Below are 21,923 nucleotides of genomic sequence, written 5' to 3'. Positions count from 1 at the left end.
TCAAAAAATTAACTAATCATCTAAAATGCTTGTTTTTAGCAATAATGTACTTTGAGCTCACCAGTTATAATCTAGAACATGGCCAAGTCTTGAGATCCACCTTGAGAGAACAGAGAAAATATTACGGAGAATGTTACAATAACATTACATATTACTGAAAGCTTAAATAACCCAGTCGCAGTTCTGGTTGGTGACTTCTTTTTCAAGGGCGCACGATGCAAAGCTTGTCACAACATGTATTTAGCGCGTCATGTAAACTTATGTGTATCACGCATCATGTCAAAATGCGTGTCTGCTGCAGATGCTTCAAAGGGGTTTATTATAAAACATCTCGCTAAATCTCATGTGTAATCAGAGTTTAGTGTTAAGTTAGTGTCTTGCGAGTATTTTGTGAATTTTATTTTGTCATAAAATTATAAACCCTTCTGACGCTTTTACAGCAGGCACGTATTTTGACATAAGGCAAGATGCACATGGTTAACATGACACAACGAACGCATACTTTGACATGATGAGCAACACACATTACACTCTGAACACATATTTTGAATTTGCACCCCTTAGGAGAGAAGTCACCAGCCACAACTGCGAAGTAGAATTACATTTTGAATAAATAATATTTAATAGACCACAGGTAGACTAGTAAATATTTTTGCACGATTTTACACATTTCAGTGACTAAAACATGACACAAATATTACCCCATAAATAGGGGTGTGCCGGTTTCAGAATTGGTGATGACGGTTATGACATGAGTCAAATGTGACAGTTCGTAACATAACCGTCGGTGGGGGGCGTTTTGCTCGTTTAAATGCTCGTGGATTGACGGGAAAGTGTCATTTTACCATAAAATCATGAATGTTATGCCAAGTGTGTTTCAAACAGTAATAATGTTGAACAATTTAACAGAAAGCAATGAAATATTTAAAAAACACACTATTGCCAGAAGACTGCGCTGTCACTCTCTGCCCAGCATAAATTAATCCTCTATCTATCATCTATCTTAATAATCTTTAGAGAAATACATTTGTGCCATGGGCTTTTTATGTCTGTAATTGTGTCTATATATCTGTCATTACACGGACCAAAACCAGAGGTTTTGCTCATAAATGCAGGTAAAAGAAAGTAATGTGAACTTCAGATTGTTATTAAACTGCACACTATGCGCTGCAAACGCAACCGGTGTAAAAGCACAATGGCCACGCGCAGCAAACGCTCTCCGCAGACGCGCTGCACAGTGCTCACCCGTCGTTTGAATAAACTAGACACTGATTAGCTACTTGCTCTACGTTTCTTTAAAATTAACAGCAAGCAGTGAATGTGCATTCAGGAGAGTTAGTAGATTAGCATGGGAGGATTTGAACTTGAAAAGCGGAGTGTACTGAGGGAAGAGATGATTTGAAAGGTGAGACTTTGTTTAATATGGTTAATCTCAAAAGTAACCGAAAAGTAACCTGGTTTGTCCTGTATGTCAGCGCGTTGTCAGTGTTGCTCCGCTCTGTATTTTCACTGCGTGAGAACATGAGGGGGCGTGTAACACAGACTGTTAACAATTGTTTTTAATTAGTATTTAAACATTCTTTTTGATACATTTTTTTTTTTTATATTTTAATAACACGGTTTTGGCGGTTATAGAGTTCTAATGACGGTGTTCAACTATAACCGTCGGTCTCACGGTTATATAATGACCGTCACACCCCTACCCATAAATTATAACTGGTGTAAGAAATAAATAAATGTGTTAACTATAAGAATTATTATCAATAAACACAAAACTAATTCCGTATAGACCATTCCAAACTTAAGACGTTAAATGAACAAATTTACACAAAACTATATACGAACCAATTACCACTAAGTAAGGTTTGTTATGGCAAAACAATTTATAGAAATATTTTGTTTGTACAATTTTAGAAGTGTTATAGACTGTCTTTTGTAGTCACCAAAAATATTTAACGTTTAGTGTGCAATGATGGGTTTGGACATGCTACACTGAAGGAGATAAAAAAGAGATACAGTACCTCTGTTACCTCCACTTCTTCATTCAGGATATTGACACCATCCATTCTGATGCTGGCTCCTCACATCAAGGTGGTTTAAAGTGCCATGAAAAATTGTTGTTGGTGTTAGCTTTGCTGAATCCTGTGAAAATAACATGTACTGAGTAACTAAGAATACAAGTTAAAGAGTTGAGTAATAAATTGCATCAAAATCTAAACTCTATTGTTAGCCAAACTCAAAACTTACATTTTCCAGACAAAAGGTAAACTTGCTGTATTCTCAAGATGAAGAAATAAAATGAGCAGTGCAGGGTTTTTCTCCATATCAGAAACACCTGTGTAAACATAAAAATAAAACACAAGTTATTGCCACACTGATTAAAATATACTGTACTGTACTGTACAGTATGGGAGCTGTAAGAGATTAATACACACTCATTAAATACACTCAGCAAGTAGTTGCTTACTTATATATATTAAAATAATTATTAGATAAATTTAATCCTTGTTAATGTGCTCCCAACTGATGTGCTGTTCCAGTTCTGTGCATTTTTCAAGTGTATAGGCAGTTCCTGACCAAACACTTGACCAGTCCAGTACAGTAAAGTAATTGTTCAACATTTCAAATTGGGTATAAACAATTTTGTACCTTTTTGAGCCAGTATGTCCTGTCTTCAGATTTAGATGAAGGTCCTTCCCAAACCACATCTTGATGTCGTAAAGAATCTTAAACACATAACATTTCAACAGAATGATTCAGGGCACTTGCACAGTAATACCTGAAAATGAATAGATTTTGTTCTAACTCAGATGATCACAGGATATTGTCATAATAACAACATAATAATAAGTAAGATATTGTTTCTGTCTTAATAGATTGATTGCAGGCTTTGCCTGATGCTAAATGCATGGTAAAAAAAAATATTAACAGATAATTGGACCACGTAAAAAAATAATAATAATTGAACCACGTGACTTCTCCCGATCATCCGGGACATATGACCATCATGTAATGGCAGAATATACAAAACAGGGATACAAAGAAAAACGTTGATCATTGGATTAATCCATATCAGGTCCTAGAACACATTTTCAGATCTCATGTCAGCAGAACACTAATACATTTTCACATAAATATTCGCGGATATTATTTAAATCCACAATACATCTTTGTGTATGGATCATAGTCCTATTATTAGCAGATGAACAAAAGTATGTGACTGAAAAGAGTAAGGCTTTTATGAAACTACACAATAATAAGTTAGTACTCACCCACTGTTTAAAAAAGCACTGCTGGTCTCAATCCAAGTGAACACACCGCCACGCAACATGCACAGGATCTCTTCAATGCGATGTCCGCTGTAGTGATGATGATATCCCGCGATAGACGAGATGACGAGCGTGCAGGCGTAAAACTACCGTAGAAAATTTGTCGTGGACTGTAGCCCAGATTTACATACACTAATAAAGAAGATAAAACATTGTTAAATCTATTATACGTCTTTTTAATAGGCTACTTCTAGCTGCCATAATGTTCAGTCAAGTTCATGTTCAGTCATTAATGTATTATTTTAAACCTATTCCACAGATATTCATTACACAACGTATTCTGGCACAACATAATTCAAGTTTATAACGTTATTTATTTAACACATTAATTTCTTTCTCTTACTTACCTCAGCAAAGTCTCTTGTCAACACAACACGATAAGCTCAGACTCGCCCTGACCGTTAATTTGAAAATGCCCTGCGCGGGGTTTTACACAGTGAACGTGCTTTATTTTGCACACACGCAGACAATCATTGTGTAGTTGCAGAAGTTGTTTGCTGTTATGACAGAAATGAAGTAAAATTTAGCCGAAAGAACCCTTTAGTGCCAATAAAGTCTCATACCAGATATTGCATATAGCACTTACCAGATGAAGTGAGTGAAGACAAACACGACGACACAATATCTCGTATAATAGCTCTCTGTCATTTTGTGGTCACAAAATTAATGTTAGCATATACGTATTAATATTCACCCAGCAGATATTAATAAAGAAATACGCGCTAGATGAGCAGAACAGATACGACGACACACACGCGTTCTCCCACTCCCCCTACTGACAGAACTGAGGAGCACATCACGTGACCGACTCGCGCCTGAACCCTCCGCATTTGTTTAATCAAATTCTAAAATTAGCGCTTTTTTAACTAATCGACTGCTATTTGAAGATTATACATATACATATTATCGCCTAAACTAATCTTAAAAATACATTTTGTGACCCAGAGGCAACAATATTAAGAACTGATGGTATGTCTATTGAATTGGCTGGTGATTTCATTAAAGCCTCAGAAAAGGCACGTGATATGTTAAAGGAACACACCGAGCATCTGATGTGAAAACAGACATTAAACCAAATATCTCACAAAAAATTAAGCATTTAAGATATACATAGACGTTTGTAATTGTGTTTTGCAGTTGGTTGGTAATACTGTATTCAGAGTAATATTTCCCATAATGCATTGGAAAACTAAAGTAGCCTACTGTACAAAGCTTATGCAGTAAAAAACTGTTGAAAATACATTAAAATACTGTGGAAACAACAAATCTACAGTAACAAACTGTAAACAACTTATACAGTAAGAAACTGTCGAGAAAAACAGTAAAAAACTGTGAAAACAACGAAATTTTTTTACAGTGTGCACTTGGCAGTTTAAAGCAAAGCACCGTCTTTGTAAAATGTTGTTAAATTAAGCTAACGTTAGTAACTTTAGTTTGCACAGTCAAAAAAAATGTATCGAGCCAGCTTACGTTATTTGTAAAATAATGTTAAATACAGATTTTCAATCTTGTTCAATCCGTCTGTTGTTTTTATCGGATAACCATCATCAGGAAGAGTTTTCTCCGCAGCACCGGCATTATTGTATCTAGTCAGAAGAACGGGCTTTCACCGAAGCAGGTAGGATAAATATGGTTTTCTTTATTCACAAATACGTCAAACTAAACTGAGAAGATATTTATATGGCGACTGAGCAGTCGGTTATGTAGATGTGTTTTTTCGTTTGCTCCGGGCTCTTGGTGTTTTGAGTCTGTTTAAATGATGATAGCCTACTTTGTCAAGTCCTCAAACTTTAAACTTCGCAAGTCCTCAAACTTTGCTTAGATTTGGGGTTAGTGTATAATATTTGGTATAATATAATGTATGTAACATCAAACAATAATGAATTAATACTAACGACCGACTTGAAACTAAGGATTTGACTAGACTTCGCTCCGCATTAAGTTTTAACGCATTTTTTTCTGAAGGATATTTTTTAAGAAGAATTTAAAATATATATATATATATATATATATTTTTACAATGTTTTCAACTTAAAATACATACATATATATACATACAGAATATAAGTTTAGCTTGCTGTGGATATTTCCTAATTATAAGCCTTCTGTGAAATTATGACAAAATGAAAAATACAAAACACACATGTCTTAATTAACATAATTTAAATAAACGAATATTCGTTCTTTAAGAGCTTAAATATTCGAAAAATTAAATATTAAAAAAATTAGTAAATTACTGGAAAATGCCCATCCCTAATCTTGACATTGCTAGAATCTTGTCTTTTTACATGTTGTACATTTATCTTAAAATATTTAATTTTGTACAAGAAAACAGCCCATATTAATTATTTATTAGTAGCCTTTTGTAGTGTCTCGGGAGATCGTGCTCATTGTTACATTGAGGCTATACTGCACTGAAGCGGCAGATTAGGATATAAACCCAGAATTCAGGGAACGTCAAGAACAAGAAAACGGGAACAACACTCCGACCGAAACGCGGGATTTACATACACAGACCATGTTTAAATTTAGATGTGTCTGGCCCTGTTCACTTTGTCTAGTTTTAATAAGCTGCGGATTGAAGTGCTGGCTGCTCCCCGCGGTGCTGAAGACCCGCTCTCTGACGGAGTACTGGTGGCACATATGCACAGATATTTACGTGCAAAATTTGGAAAGCGCGGAGGAGTCGTTGGGTTAGTAAAATAATGAAATTATAGCTTTTAAATAGAAAAAAATATTTATGTAAAGAGATTAAAAGGTGCTTAAAAGTGCACAACTCTTCTTCAGTGGATTAAAGCTACTTTTTCCCCTTATGTGCAACCTATAGGAAAGAGACATTAGTTGGGATAGTAAAATAACAAAATTATAGATTTTAAGTACAGAATAGTATTTATGTAAAATATATATTAAAATAAAAAGTGCACAACTCTTCTTAAGTGGAAGTAATAAAGTAAAATAATGAATAATAACTATATAATAACGAATAATAACGAAAAATTAAAATACCCCCCCCCCCCCCGCCTAACGATATCATCGTCCATCGCGATGGTTTATGTAACCATTGTCAACTGCCAATTTATGGGGACATCGCCCAACCCTCTGAGGCTTAACAACTGCTGTTTTTAATGACTCTGGAAAAGTGCCTGTGATCAGAGAGGTATTTACTATTTTTAAGAGTTCAGTTTCTAAGCAGTTAAGTACCTTTTTGAGAAAAGATGTGGGGAGCGTGTCAAGGCTGCAAGTTGATGCTTTAAGATGTTGTACTATTATTATTATTATTCTTTATTAACAGACTCGAAGTCCAAATATAAAAACACATACCAACATACAAGCGTCCATAATATATAAAAAAAGCATACACAATATAACATCCATAATATATAAAAGAGACACACAGTATACAAACATCCACAAACAACCACAACAAACATACCATAAATAGCACATAGCACAAATGTGTGTCCAATATTTAAAAAACATACAAATGTTGATTCCAATATTTCCAGAGACTCGAGGAGTATCTTGTTACACTCATGTTAGGGTCCACCAAAGACCTAATAATGACATTCCTAGACTCCGTAAGCCTGCACATAAATTTAAACATTAGTTTCCTAAGCAAAGCTCCGAAAGTGGAAACATTACAATTGACAAACATCTTGCTTGCACTTTCCCACCTTGGGTACTTCAACAAAATTCTAAGAGCATCATTATATGCCACCTTTATTTTATTCATCTTTCCTTTACTATGGCGACACCATAGATGTGCTGTGTAAAGTGGAGTACAGTAAGCTCTAAAAAGAGCTATTTTAACGTCATCAGTGCACATATGAAATTTTCGTGCCAACATATTTGCCTGCGCATATAATTTATAGCACTGGCGCTGAATATCATCATCATCACTTAGGTCATCCCTAATAATGTGACCCAAGTATTTTACTTTAGTAACAATATCCAGTTCTTTCTCAGACAAATAAAAGGAGGGAAACTTTAGCTGCTGATCCTCCTTAGTTCGTACTATCATGATGACACTCTTTTTAGAATTAAATGTGATGTCATATTGCATACCATATTTTTCACACACTCTAAGCAATTGTTGCAACCCAGCACTATAAGGTGACATAACAATTAGGTCATCTGCATACATTAGGTGATTAATGAGCTGATTCCCCACCATACATCCAGTCTTACACTCCTCCAACTCTCTGGATAGGTCATCAATATACAAGTTAAAAAGAATAGGTGACAATATTCCACCTTGCCTGACCCCATTAGATACAGGGAACGGGGTTGATGTTGCTTTCCCCCATCTAACCTGCATGGTTTGATTTGAATACCAATGGTGCAAAATTCTTATTAAATATGGAGGCACCCCTCGCTCTTGCAATTTAGTAAACAATTTACCATGATTAATACGGTCAAAGGCTTTGGACGCATCCAAGAAACACATAAACATTGTTGTATTGTGCCCCTTATACTTGGAGACAAGTTCTTTTAAAGCATAAACACACAAATCAGTGCCATGTTTGTTTTTAAATCCAAATTGGTTGTCAGTTGTTCCAATATATTCCTGTAGCCTATCAAGCAATATTCGTTCTAACACTTTGGATAGTACACTAGCCAAAGCAATTGGTCTATAATTTTGTGTACTTGATGCTTTACAGGTTTTATCTTTAATGACTGGTGTTAGCAGTACAGATAGCATTGAGTCCGGTAGTATCCCATGAGACAACAATCCAGTTAAACACATGGCAAGTAACACTGACAGTCTTTGGCTTGCATATTTCAGGTGCTCAGCTGTTATATTATCAGGACCACATGCTTTGTTTGCAGCCAATTTCCCAATTGCACCAAACACTTCATTAGGCCTAATAACCACACCATCATTATTAACCACATCACCAACCTTAAAATCAATACTCACAACACAATTAAAAATTCCCCTAAAATGTGTGCCCCACAATTCAGCAATATTTTCATCTCCAGAGATCCCATCAATACTTGCTGGCAAAGACGCCTTACTGTTCTTAGCAGTTTTAACTTCTTTCCAAAACTCATACCCATCACTCTGCTGCAATTTTTTAGCCATAGAGTTTGCCCTCATCTTTTCCTCATTTCTTTTAATAAAACGTACTGCATATTTAAACTTGGCATTTGCTTTTTTCTTATGTTCAAACTCTGGGCCATGCCTCAATTTTCCAGCTACTACCCAATTGTACAGGGCTTCTTTAGCTTCTTAATGAAGCTCATATACATAATCATTCCACCCAGGTCTAATATTTCGTTTTCTTTTTTCTTGTACAAATAACTTGCTATCATTATTTAAACAATTTACTATACTTTCATACATTCTAAGTATACCAGAATAATGCTGATTATTTTTACAGTTAATGTTGTTACACAAGACAGCATCAAGTGGTATATCAATCTCACTAAGACTTCGATCAGTCAGGGAGCTATACTTCCAGATATCAAATTGTGAGAGCCTTGCCCAATCAACTTTCCTTTGCTCATGAGCCTCATAACTAGACAGTTCAGGCAGACTATCAAGGTCTAATTTCATGGATAGGGGTATGTGATCGCTTACGGCCAAACTATACAGGATTTCAGTCTCCATCAAGCACTCGTGAGCATCGGCTGTACATATACAGTGATCCAGCCACGATGTTGTATGCCATGCTTCACTAATATATGTATAGCTATTAGCTGGTAACATCACTTTGCTTGATAAGATTAGCTTATTGTTTACACAGAACTGATTGAGATGTCTCCCAAATAAAGACCCATCATCTGATATATCAGCATTCAAGTCACCTACCACAAATATACATGTACATATACTTTCTTTAATGAATGAGCTTATAAAAGCCAACCTATTAAGGTATTCACTTTCATTTTGGTAGCTTTCATAGGGAGTGTATACATTTACAATAATAAAGGTGCTTTTTTCATGTGCAACCTTGATTGCTATAGCCCAATCAACTTCTAATCGGATCACACTAATCAATGGATCATATTTCTTCCGCCATAGTATGGCCACCCCACCTGGTATTCTACCACGTCTTATTCCCTTACTCAAATCTGTTGTAGACTCCCCTGCCCCATAAAAGTCATCATGCACAGTGTTTAGTTCATGTAGATCTTGTTGCGGTAGCATAGTTTCTTGTATACATAGAATGTCAGTACTCATAAAAAGTTCATCCACAACAATGCGTCTCGCTTTGTCCCCGGCCCCCTGTCCAAGACGTAAGCCACGCGTGTTATATGACGCAACTTTCATGATAATAATAGTCCATTCTTCACAGCATTAGTTGCCCCAGCATCAAACACACAGTCATTTTTTGTCGCAGTCTGAATATTTGTATCTAGTAGTTTGCGCGCTTCATAAAAGCGCCGCACAAAGACACCCTCTGGCCAAAGTTGAGGATCATACATTTCGCCCACATTATTGCATTCCACAGTGACTTTAAAGGAGTTATATCGTCTCTGGACACTGTCTATTTTTTGACAGGTCACATCACGATGTAATTTGTCTTTCAAGTAGCTTTCAAGTACTGTTTCTTCCAAGGTTTTTATATCAATTATGTCAAATTCTGAGAGAATGACTAATTTCTGAGGTCGTTGCAATGATATCTGACTGACCACAGTACAATTTGAGGCCGTATTGATCGCCATTCTGATATTACTGATCTTCTCAGAGAAAAACTTTGCAAACTCATTGCATTTGTTGTCAGAGAGCATTTCACTAGGAACTTGATTTGGGGGGTTTGTTCTTCTCTCTACAGTAGCAAAGAGAGTGCGAGTGTTGTTGATGTTGTTGTTTATAATGTTTGAAAAGAAGGTCTGTCTAGCTGTGCCTAGTTCTACATTGAAAGCACGAAGACTGTCCTTATAGATGCAATCATGTACTTCAAGTTTTGTTTTCCGCCACATACGTTCAGGTTTTCTGCATGTTCTTTTCATGTGCTGTACTGCTGTTGTGTTTCTCCAGGGTGCTTTACGTCTGCCAGTGATCATCCTGACCTTAACTGGAGCTATATCATCAATAGCATCTTTGACTTTTATGTTAAAGTTTTCAAGGAGAACATCAACAGAGTCTGCGGATATGTTTGGCAACATTGACATAGCATTCATAAATACCTCACTGGTGTTCTCATTTATGAACCTTTTTTTGATATAGACAGATCTAGCATCAGTGGCAGGACAGATCAATAAATCAAAGTAAACACAGAAATGGTCAGATAGGGCTTCATCCTTGATTACAGTGGATGAAATGTTTAGACCCTTGCTAATGAGCAGAGCAAGAGTGTGTCCCCGATTGTGTGTAGGACCTTGCACGTGCTGGGTCAGATCAAAAGTGTTTAAAACATTTAACAGTTCAATCGCAGTATTGTTTTCTGCATTGTCTATATGAATATTAAAATCTCCAGCAATAACAAAATAATCAAATTCAGAGGAAATTGTTGATAAAAGTTCTGTGAATTCATCAACAAATGCTGAGGTGTATTTGGGAGGTCTATAAATAATTGTAAACAGAATGCGTGGTGTACCTTTTAGAACAATACACAAATATTCAAAAGACTGTTAATCACCAAGTAACACTTGCTTGCATTGAAAGGCATCTTTGAATAAAGCAGCTATTCCTCCACCCCTTCTAACAGCTCTACAGACATTTATAAAGGTAAAGTTGGGTGGGGCTGATTCATTGAGGACTGTAGCACTGCAGCTGTCATCTAACCAGGTTTCATTTAGAAACATAAAGTCCAGGTTGTTAGTGGTGATAAGATCATTAACTAAAAAGGATTTGTTCTTTAGTGAACGGATGTTCAGAAGTGCTAACTTAACAGTAACTGGTTTTGGCACTGTATCAATCCCAGAATGACGTAAAATAGGAAGTAGATTAGATAGAATTGCTGTGCGGCTGGAGACGGCCTTCGTCTTTCTATCACATGTCAGGACAGAGATAGGGAAAACTACGGGACATCGGGCACCCGCTTGTTCTTAAAATATTTATGATTGCTACTGCTGACGTAGCGGGAACCCAACACATATCAGTTACCAGTGCTGTTTGCAGATGAGGGCTGGTGTGATCCCTGACGTTGAGGCAGAGGTCGGAGTGCTCTCTCAGATGGAGGGGGAGGGCGGGCTGGGCCCGAAGGCTTTGGTGGTTGAGGAGCCCGCCATTTCTTGGTTGATATTTGGGGAATCGCAGCAATAGAGTGGGAGAGCTTTGTTCCAGCAAATACCAGTTTCTCCATTTTCTCTGAAAAGCAGAGAAGTGGTTATGTTGGAGAGAGGGAGAGAGAGTGTGACGACATCAGCTGTGATTCTGGTGTTCCTGAAGGCTGGGGGGAGTGTTATCAACAGAAACGTCCTTGGGTGTTGATTCACAATCCAGCTGTAGCGAGGTCTGTGGGCAGGGCTCAGCCTGAGCTGTGTCTGTGAACAGTAGTTGTTGTGACTGCAGAGTTTTATCCTTGTCATCTGAATGTCCATCCAGGTGCTGGTGTAAAATCCTGTGGTCATTTCCGCTGTTCAGTAGTGGAGTGGCACACTCAGCTGATGGATGATGCATGGAGAAAAAGATATTGTCTTTTATACAACAGTTCTTTCTGGTTCTCGAATCTGATTGGCTAAGAGCTATGCGATATTGTGCTGATAACGGCACTGTAACCGCATCACCTTTCGTATCATTCCGCCACCTAGTGAATGGAGGTCCTAAGCAGGCTCATCTCTGAATGGAAAAACACAGACGCGCTGTTTTGAATCACTCTCCGTGTGTCTCATTAGTTTACTAGCTCATAAATCAGTCTGTGAATCCCCAATCGGAAGTAATTATTCTGTCAAAGATCAGCGCTCTTGGATGTTACGTTAAAGTTAATGGGAGAAATGTCTTGTCACATCGTGTGGACGATTAACACTTGGAAAGAGGAATATAAACACTCGTTTTTTTCTGGAGCTATATCTTTTATCAGAACGCGAAAACACAGTGGAAATGCAGGTAAGCACCGCAGCTTTTAAATGTGGACATTGATCATTTACTTTATCGTGATGTGACTATTAAAACATGTTATGAGATATCGCCACTATATTTATAAGCAGCATGCAAAAACATCTCTCTGACACTTATAAAAAACCATTTTGTATAGTACTGACAAGAACAAAGTTTAATAATAATAATCGAGTGCTCGTATCGCGTTAAGAATAAATGAGAAAGCAATAGTAACGTTATACAAGTATAGTTTTATTAACTTTTACCTCGCGCCAAAACAATAACAACACAAAAGACACTAAATATGAATAAAAAAACAAGTAATCGTTTGATCATGACACCACATACTGCTGATTTGATCTCATTTTGACGATCATAAACAAACAAGGCCAACATGAGAGCCAGGGTATCTCTGTCAGAGATGTAGCCCAGAGAGGGCGGTGGTCAGCGGGGCGAGTGAACACTCACGTCCGTTCATGCTTTGGTTCTCATTCGTACCGAATCTCAGTAAGCACTCGTTCAAACAGGCGCTATCTTTACTAATCGACTGCAGATTTAAATATAATACATATACATTCTCGACTAAACTAATCTTAAAACTACACTTTGTGACCAAGAAACGGTAATATAAAGAAACGGCTTTTCCGTCCATTGAGTTGTTATGAGCTTCAAAGCAGCCGAAAGTTTTACCTGTCATTCTGGCCGCCCTCAAATCCGTGGCGGAAGAAGTAGTTCTCAAACAAAGAGGCTTTTAAAATAACTCCGTTGTTGTTTTTTAGTTTTCGTTTTTCAAACGTGTGCCGTCGAACTGTTGTATAAAAGCAATATCGCTCTCGGAGTCGTGTGATATAGCTCTATATCATCACGGCTGTGATTGCCTCCGGCACTCGGCCTACGGCCTCGTGCCTCTGGCCTAATCACAGCCGTGATGATATAGAGCTATATCACACTCCTACTCGAGCGATATTGCTTAATAAGCAACCTAGCACCTAGTTTGTTTGGGTGGATACCATCTGTGTTAAAAAGTTGCCTTTGACTCCAGAAGATATTGAAATTGTCAATGTAATTCAGTCCTCTCATAGTGCAGGTTTTTTGCAGCCATGAATTTAAACTTAATAGCCGAGAAAACATATTTGTTCCTCGGGCTGGGAGAGATCCACTGATGAAATATTGAACTTTCAGTTTTGCAAGTGTTTCAAAAAGTTCATTGAAATCCCCCTTAAGGAGCTCAGACTGCTCTTTCCGAATATCATTCTTTCCCACATGTATGACAATCCGACTGACAGACTTATGTTTTTTATCAGAATGTTGCAAAGTTCCTTGTTAACATCAGAAACCGTTGCCCGAGGAAAACAGTATGTACGGGTAGCCTTGCTTTCAAAGTTTCTGATAATAGAGTCACCCACTATCAGCGTTCTTGGGTCGGCTGCTGTCTGAGCGGAGCGCCGCTGCCTGTATGATATTGAGCGTCTGTTAGCTCTGTAAGCTACTGTCTGATGTGATCTGTGTCCATTAACATTTGGGGATTCTTCACCCAAACTCATTAGTGCTTCAAATCTATTTTCAAGCCGTACAGGGGGTGGTAGAATACCAATATTGGCTACTCGAGTTGTACTCATATCTGGGGTAGATGATGCTAATGCAGCAAATTGTGACACTCGTGACAGTCTAATGTCTTGAGCACTTTTGGGTCTCGCACCCTGTTTATGCCATCGGTTTGTGTCCTCAATTTCTTTAGGTTTCTCTGAGCTCACTATGACCTGTTTAAAAGCATTAGGTTCACAGGACTCACCAGCTTTATGTTGAGAAGGACCACGATGAAGCTCCGCTGTATGTTCTTGCAGGGTCGGCAGTGCCACAAGTAACTTTGTTTCGAGAACTGCAATCTTTTGTAAAAGTCTGTGGCAGTTTGAGCAGCAGGTGGATTGAGATCCAAAAGAAGGAATTTTATCTTCTTTTCTTCTGATTGAGTGTGGGCAGCTGTGTTGTCCTGTTTTAGGATTGTCAGCTGCCGGCAATAGCAGACTGGTAGACTGCTATGACAAAATCCCCAAGTTGTTGAATATTCCAAATACCAATATTGTTCCAGGAATTTGTAGTTTTAGTGTGAGTGCCCAATTGTTTAGTTTGAGCACTGTGCTGAACAGCTGGTAGTTGAATCAAAAGATAAAAGCGAAAAAGCAAAAGCGCAAAGCACAGAGCGCAAGTAAAAGCGTCCGAACAGTAGCGAAGCGGTCAGTACAACACACTGTACAGTAAACGCATTAAAAAAAAGATAGGTATGTATTAATTCGTCTAGGTTGAGATAATAACATAGTTTAATATGGGAAAAGGGTAGACTATTCCTTTAAGAGGGAAGTAGCGCCTTGACCCGTGTTTAACATGCGTTTTTACATGTGACATGTGAACGGCCACAGGGCGCCGTAATGTATCAAAATACCAGAAATGTGTTTAGAAACCATATCACCGTTATTGAGAAATATTATACTGCGAGATATATTGAAATTGAATTATTGTCCAGCCCTACTCTATCATTTACATAACAAGCAAATAAGTCTATAAAATATGGAAAGTATTTTTGGACTTTTTTAAATTAATTAATTAAATTATAAAATAAAAAATAAAATCGCAAAATATGTCCCAAATTTGAAAATGAAATGCTAAAATAAAAATTAAAACATTATATTAAATTATTTCATTTTCATTTTTAACGTGATGAAGCACCATTCCGGCCAAATTGAAAAATTAAATTAAATTGATGATTTGACATTTCATTTTCAATATAATCTTGAGTCAAGACTGACAATATTAAAATAAAAAGGCAAGCTTGAAAAGGAATCTGTAAATAAATTTTTTAAAGGCTTTTTATTCATGCCCAAGCAATAATAGGGACAAAATTAAAATGTAAAGTTCAGTTTTAATTTTATGTTCTGTTTTTCATTTTCGTTTTAATTTTCGTGTTCATTTTTATTTTCAACTTGTATTAAATTCAATGTTAATCAGTGGGTGGGGCTTACTTGCTTAAAAAAGGGGATTGGCTGAAGCAGTGTTGCCAACTCAGTGACTGTGTTGCTTGCCAACTTAGCGACCTTATTGCTACATCTAGCGACTTTTAGACTCATTTAGCCAAACTTAGCGACTGTTTAGATGAATATTAGCTTCACATCTGTACAGATAGGCTACTGTGTCGATTGTACTGGCCAACGAGTGCCGAGTGGCGCTGTCACGGTGAAATGTGCGTCTGGTGACTCTGTGCATGGAGCAACATTTAGACTGTACGAGCTGACGCGTGGATGAGATTCGAGTACATTGTTTACATTTCAAAGGAGGAACAAACACTAAAAAGTGGCTGGTCCACTGTTATGTATGTGCGTATTTTCATAAATCTGATCCGGTTAGGCGTCAGTTCAATGAATTGCAGACATACACAAACAGTCACTTACTTTTAAATGAACATTATCTGTGCTGTCTGTACCACCCCACAAGTATCACCCCTATGTGAGTCTTTCGGGGTCTACTCTGTACACTGCACTGGACACAACATAGGCTGCAGTTCTGACCATAGCTGAAGCGTGAAAGACGAGCTACGCACATAAATGCGGTGCGGTGATGTCACGGCATAAAGAATAACATATTATTTCTTGTTGTTATTGCTAATATAATTTGTTGTTTTGATAATATATAAGATTACTGCTTTCCTGGGGTGGGTTGTTGTGCTGTGATCCTGTACAGTCACAGCCCACAAATCAGTGTTACAAATGAGGACCACTTACAAATATGCAAGGTTTAAAAACTGGGCCGAAGCTGAACCCCTTCACAAAGGCTGAAGTCTGCTCCGGTGTGGCCGCTGCAAAAGTAAGTTCCTGGTCGCTGTGTATGTCCAAGTTGAAAATAAAAATGAACACGAAAATTAAAACGAAAATGAAAAAGAAAAACAGAACATAAAATTAAAACTGAACTTTCTATTTTAATTTTGTCCCTATTATTGCTTGGGCATGAATAAAAAGATTTCAGATTCCTTTTCGCGCTTGCCTTTTTATTTTAATATTGTCAGTCTTGACTCAAGATTATATTGAAAATGAAATGTCAAATCATCAATTTAATAAAATTTTTCAATTTGGCTGGAATGATGCTTCATCAAGTTAATAATGAAAATGAACTAATTAAATCTAATGTTTAAAGTTTTATTTTAGCATTTCATTTTTAAATTTGGGACATATTTTATATATATTTTATATTTTATTATTGAATTAATTATTTTATAATTTAATTAATTATTTTATAATTTAATTAATTCATTTTAAAAAGTCCAAAAATACCTTCCATCATAAAACATTTGTTGTTTTAAACATTGTGTGAACATTAAAACATGACATTGTCATAATGTTTGAAAATGGTAGAATGTAACATTCATCTAACGTTTAGACAACACAGAAACATTAACATATAATGTCAAGAAAACTGGACACTTTTTATGTTGGCAGCACATTTTGGGGAAATTTCAGGGAACGTTCTTAGAACTTTTCTCTGTTATCTGAGAGTCACACAACACCTTGTCCATTATGAACACCAGTGTTGGGAAAGTTCACTTTCTACATGAACTAGTTCAGTTCACAGTTCACAAATTTTAAAATGAACTAGTTCAGTTCATAGTTCATATTTCCAAATTTTGAACTAGTTCACAGTTCCAAAAATGAACTAATTTATAGTTCTTTTTCCCCATATTATTATTATTTTTTTAATATATTGCCATTATAGCCCATATAGAACCACAGACAGGAATTATTTTATCAGTTTTAACACTGAAGCTAAATGCATCAGATTTCATCTTCATATCCAACTTAAACCCTTATCCAACCAGGGTTTACGAGCATTGACTGTCTTTTAATTTTTGTATTTGCTTCCACATACCTTGAAAGGCTAGCCGGTGCTTCAAGGGGGTTTTCCGGGCGAGAAGCGCTGCGAGGCGTTGCGTGTATGACAACTTGCAGGTATTGCACACCGCACGTGCACGTTAAATAGCGTGAGCTTAGTCAAAGTCTATTTCAAGATCCAGAATATGCGTAAGCAGCCTTTGTTAATCGTTAACGATTTAGGACAAATATGATGTTATTTAATGTTAAACTATGCGAGTGGCGCGGCAGGGATTTGGATAGCAGCGTCCAGTCAGTGTTGTTTTGATGACGTATGGAGCCTGGTGGCAGTGTTGCCAGATTGGGTGTTTTTTCCGCTACACATTAAGGCCTGTTTACAGTGTGTTTTAGACGGGTTTTCGCCTGGAAGACTCTATAGAAATCTGGCACCCTACTGAATGACGTTAAACTGAGAGAACGTGTCGTTCACAAGCCCCAGAATGAACGAGTTCACCTTGCGTTCATCAGGCAGTAATACAGTACGTTCAGTTCACGTTCGCCCAAAATATGAACTAGTTCATGAACTTTCGTTCAATGAACTCGTTCAGGCACAACACTGATGAACACAAACGTTTAAGTAAATAAGATCATGTATTCAGTGTGAGTCATGAACTCAATACAGATTTATGAAGAAATGTTCATGTGGTTTAGGACATCTAACACTAATAGTCAGCTGTTTGATGGATTTATTTGACATTTAAACACACAGTGTCTCAGTTACTGAGGGATTGAAAGAGGAACATTACATAAAGAGATGGAGGTTAGAGATTTGTGGACAAACTTTGTAGTTTTGTATAATTCACATAAAGTCTCTGTTCTCTACAGGTTGTGTGATTGTGATATTACAGATGAAGGTTGTGTTGCTCTGACTTCAGCTCTGAGATCAAACCCATCACACCTGAGAGAACTGGATCTGTCTTATAATAATCTCACAGATTCAGGAGTGAAGCTGATCTCTGATGTACTGAAGAATCCTGACTGTAAACTGAAGATACTGAGGTAAGATTGTGATCTGATGTTCAGACAGTAATCACATATAGATTATAGTGAGACTATATAGAGATCATAACATCTGTAATGGATTTATAGACACTAGTCAACATTGAAAGTGAATCATAAAAGTTAATCTTAGGGTGTTTTCAGACCTGTAGATCAATTGCTTTGTTTTGAAACCGGGGGTTACATGGGTACAATGTTGGTTCAGTTCGCTTACACAAGGTAATATTTCCAAATGAACCAGACTTTGTTAATACAAGTCATGTGTGTGTAAACTTTCCTTTAATTACTCACAGTGCATCTGTTTATTTTCTGTGATTCTGCTTAAATTTTCTGTCAGGATGAACAGAGAGCAGTTTAATGGGATTATTGTGTGGCTGTTTTTGTAAGTGCGGTTATATTACTTCATTTGTTTAAGTAGGAATCAAAACTTAGGTGGGACAACATTCTTACCATGAACCTATGTGGAGAAGAGCAATTAAAAGCTGTTTTTAATAGGAACAGGTGCACTTTGGTCATCTACAAAAAGCTATCAGGTATGTTCATGGTTAATTAAGCATTTCATGGGTACCAAAGACGTCACTTCCGCCATGCCAGCTGCCATATTTGTGTCTGTCTTGGCAGTTAAAACATATCTAATGCACTAAATAGTCACATTTATTAGTTTATTTGAGGGCTTACCAGAGACAAAATACTGATTTTACAACCCCAAATCAGAAAAAGTTGGGACACTGTAGAAATTGTGAGTAAAAAAGTAATGGAATAATGTACTAATCTCATAAACTTATATTTTATTTACAATAGAATATAAATAACATATCAAATGTTAAAAGTAAGATATTTTGCTCATTTTGGATTTCATGAGAGCTACACATTCCAAAAAAAGTTGGGACAGGTAGCAATAAGAGGCCAGAAAATTTAAATGTACATATAAGGAACAGCTTAAGGACTAATTTGCAACTTATAAGGTCCATTGGCAACATGATTGGGTATAAAAAAGCCTGTCAGAGTGGCAGTGTCTGTCAAAAGTCAAGATGGGCTGAGAATCACCTAAGAGATTGACATTATCATCATCTACAGTGCATAATATCATTCAAAGTTTTAGAGAATCTGGAACAATCTTTGTGGGTAAGGGTCAAGGCTGGAAAACCATACTGGATGCCCGTGATCTTCGGGCTCTTAGACGGCACTGCATCACATACAGGAATGCTACTGTAATGGAAATCTCAACATGGGCTCTGGAATACTTCTAGAAAACATTGTCAGTGAACACAATCCACTGTGTCATTCGCTGTTGCCAGCTAAATCTCTATAGGTCAAAAAAACAGCCATATCTAAACATGATCCAGAAGCACAGGCGTTTTCCCTGGGCAAGGCTCATTTAAAATGGACTTTGGCAAAGTGAAAAACTGTTCTGTGGTCAGACGAATCAAAATTTGAAGTTCTTTTTGGAAAACTGGGACACCATTTCATCCGGACTAAAGAGGACAATGACAACCCAAGTTGTTATTAGCGCTCAGTTCAGAAGCCTGCATCTCTGATGGTTTGGGGTTGCATGAGTGCGTGTGGCATGGTCAGCTTACACATCTGGAAAGGCATCATCAATGCTGAAAGGTTTATCCAAGTTCTAGATACATATGATCCCATTCAGACGTCGTCTCTTTCAGGGAAGACCTTGCATTTTCCAACATGACAATGCCAGACCACATAGTGCATCAATTACAACATCAAGACTGCATAGAAGAAGGATCTGAGTACTGAAATGGCCAGCCTGCAGTCCAGATCTTTCACCCACAGAAAACATTCGGCACATCATCAAGAGGAAGATGCGACAAAGACCACCTAAGACAGTTGAGCAACTAGAAGCCTGTATTAGACAAGAATGGGACAACATTCCTATTCCTAAACATTGGTCCTCCTCCAGCTGTTCCTTATAAGTACATTTAACTTTTCTGGCCTATTATTGCTATTTGTCCCAACTTTTTTGGAATGTGTAGCTCTCATGAAATCCAAACATAGTCAATATTTGGCATAACATTTCAAAATATCTTACTTTCAACATTTGATATGTTATCTATATTATATTGTAAATAAAATCTAAGTTTATGAGATTAGTAAATTATTCCATTACTTTTTTACTCACAATTTCTACAGTGTCCCAACTTTTTCTGATTTGTGATTGTACAATCTGGCATTAGATGTAGACTGCCAGTCAGTCCCTACAGTTGTTCACAATCGCAGAAGAGCACAAAATCAACAAAATTGATTGATTAACAACAGAATTTTGGGGATTCTGCATTATTTGTCATATTCTGTATTAAATATTTCCAGAAATTAAAAATGTCTCATAAAAATAAATCAAATATAATATCTGTCATTATAAATAGAGTAGACAACTTGATTAATATTTTTGGCTTTAATTTACTAACGTGAATAAACAATCCCTCTCATAGCACGCTGTATTCTGTTACCATAACAGCCCTGCACCCCACAGTTAACAGTGAATCACATCTTCTGAGTACACATAAAACCATTATCTCTACTAGATTTATGAAGTTCAATGGTAAGATATAATGCATTATTTTCATTACGATACACACATGAAAAGTCCTCGTGAAAAATGCTTGGTGCACCTGCTGTTTCATATGCAAGGATCTGGTGAAGCAATATCAAAATGTATTACAATTGTATTGTTTGCACCATTTTTAGTAGACACTCAGCAAGGCTTGCACCTGTGTGACTATGGATGGGCTCAAATCCAAGGATCCTTTTTAACTACTCTTCCCTCAGCATTAACAAATCTAAAAATAAATGTCAACTGATCAACACGGGAGAGGTCTGATGTTGAATCTACAATTATGGAAAAATATTTGGCCTGTTGGATTTCAGCTGCTATTATATTTTTAGTTTTTTTTTGCCCATTAATGATATAAACTCTTCACAGATTCGAGACAACAAATAGGAGGGCTTACCTTAAAGGGACACTTCACCCATTTGCATTAAGCTTTGTATAGTTAGAACCCCAGTCATGTTTTTGAATGGTCGTGCATAATTTCCTCAGTTGCCACTGAGACAGGAGAAATACAGATTTTAGTGTTGCACTTCCTTCTTTCAATGATGTAAAAATCATCATTTTGCATCATTGAAAGAAGGAAGTGCTTTATCTTTGTTGAGGGAGTGAGACTACAAACAACCCTTTTCTCGATCAAATTGGCACCAAATTCTAAATGTATGTTACATTTCGACTATAAATATGACGCACTTTCAATAAAGATTAATGTTTCTACGGGTGAAATGCTCCTTTAACCCTTCTGTCCATGCTTCTTTAAATGTTCTTGTATAAAGGGGTCAAACTCTGCAATCAGTTCAAGCAAACCAAGATAATTTCTGTTGTGTGGTGATCCTGGTTTTTCCTCATGCTTTGAAACAGAAGCCCCCTTTCTCCCAAAAACTTGACAACGGCTACTACAGGCCTCAATACCTCCTTCCAGAAGTTTTGTTCGGCCTTCATCTGCCAGCAAATTAAAGCATCGACTACAGATATTTGTTTTTAGGGATGCACCGATACCACTTTTTTGGAATACGAGTACTTGCATTTCAGTACTTGCCGATACTGATAACGAGTACTTAATAAAAAACATTATTAAAATTTACAGGTAACAGCTTTAGTCATATAATTTAACAAAAAAACAAGGG

General features: G+C 36.9%; 2 protein-coding genes and 1 long non-coding RNA gene across 3 annotated transcripts in view; 2 read left to right on the top strand and 1 right to left on the bottom strand.

Annotated features, from left to right (window-relative positions):
- LOC135770631 (uncharacterized) overlaps positions 1-21,923 on the top strand; it is a 107,112-nt gene that overhangs the window by 33,182 nt on the left and 52,007 nt on the right. The window lies entirely within an intron of this gene.
- Positions 61-4,496, bottom strand: LOC135770227 (uncharacterized). The gene is made up of 7 exons (XR_010542567.2): positions 3,916-4,496; positions 3,677-3,826; positions 3,273-3,461; positions 2,650-2,726; positions 2,248-2,335; positions 2,022-2,142; positions 61-100 (listed from the first exon to the last, which is right to left on the bottom strand). It is a non-coding gene; the product is annotated as an uncharacterized lncRNA (long non-coding RNA).
- The window catches only part of LOC135771606 (uncharacterized), a 42,727-nt gene continuing 38,624 nt past the window's right edge, over positions 17,821-21,923 (top strand). The window contains exons 1-2 of the mRNA XM_065281928.2: positions 17,821-17,831; positions 18,057-18,230. Coding sequence (XP_065138000.2) covers positions 17,821-17,831; positions 18,057-18,230 — 185 coding nt within the window. The remainder of the gene's footprint in view (positions 17,832-18,056; positions 18,231-21,923) is intronic.

Source organism: Paramisgurnus dabryanus, chromosome 8 (assembly GCF_030506205.2).
Source record: "Paramisgurnus dabryanus chromosome 8, PD_genome_1.1, whole genome shotgun sequence".
In the NCBI taxonomy this organism is placed as follows: domain Eukaryota; kingdom Metazoa; phylum Chordata; class Actinopteri; order Cypriniformes; family Cobitidae; genus Paramisgurnus; species Paramisgurnus dabryanus.
The sequence above is the reverse complement of the archived record's forward strand: the minus strand, read 5'-3'. Positions and strand labels throughout refer to the sequence as shown.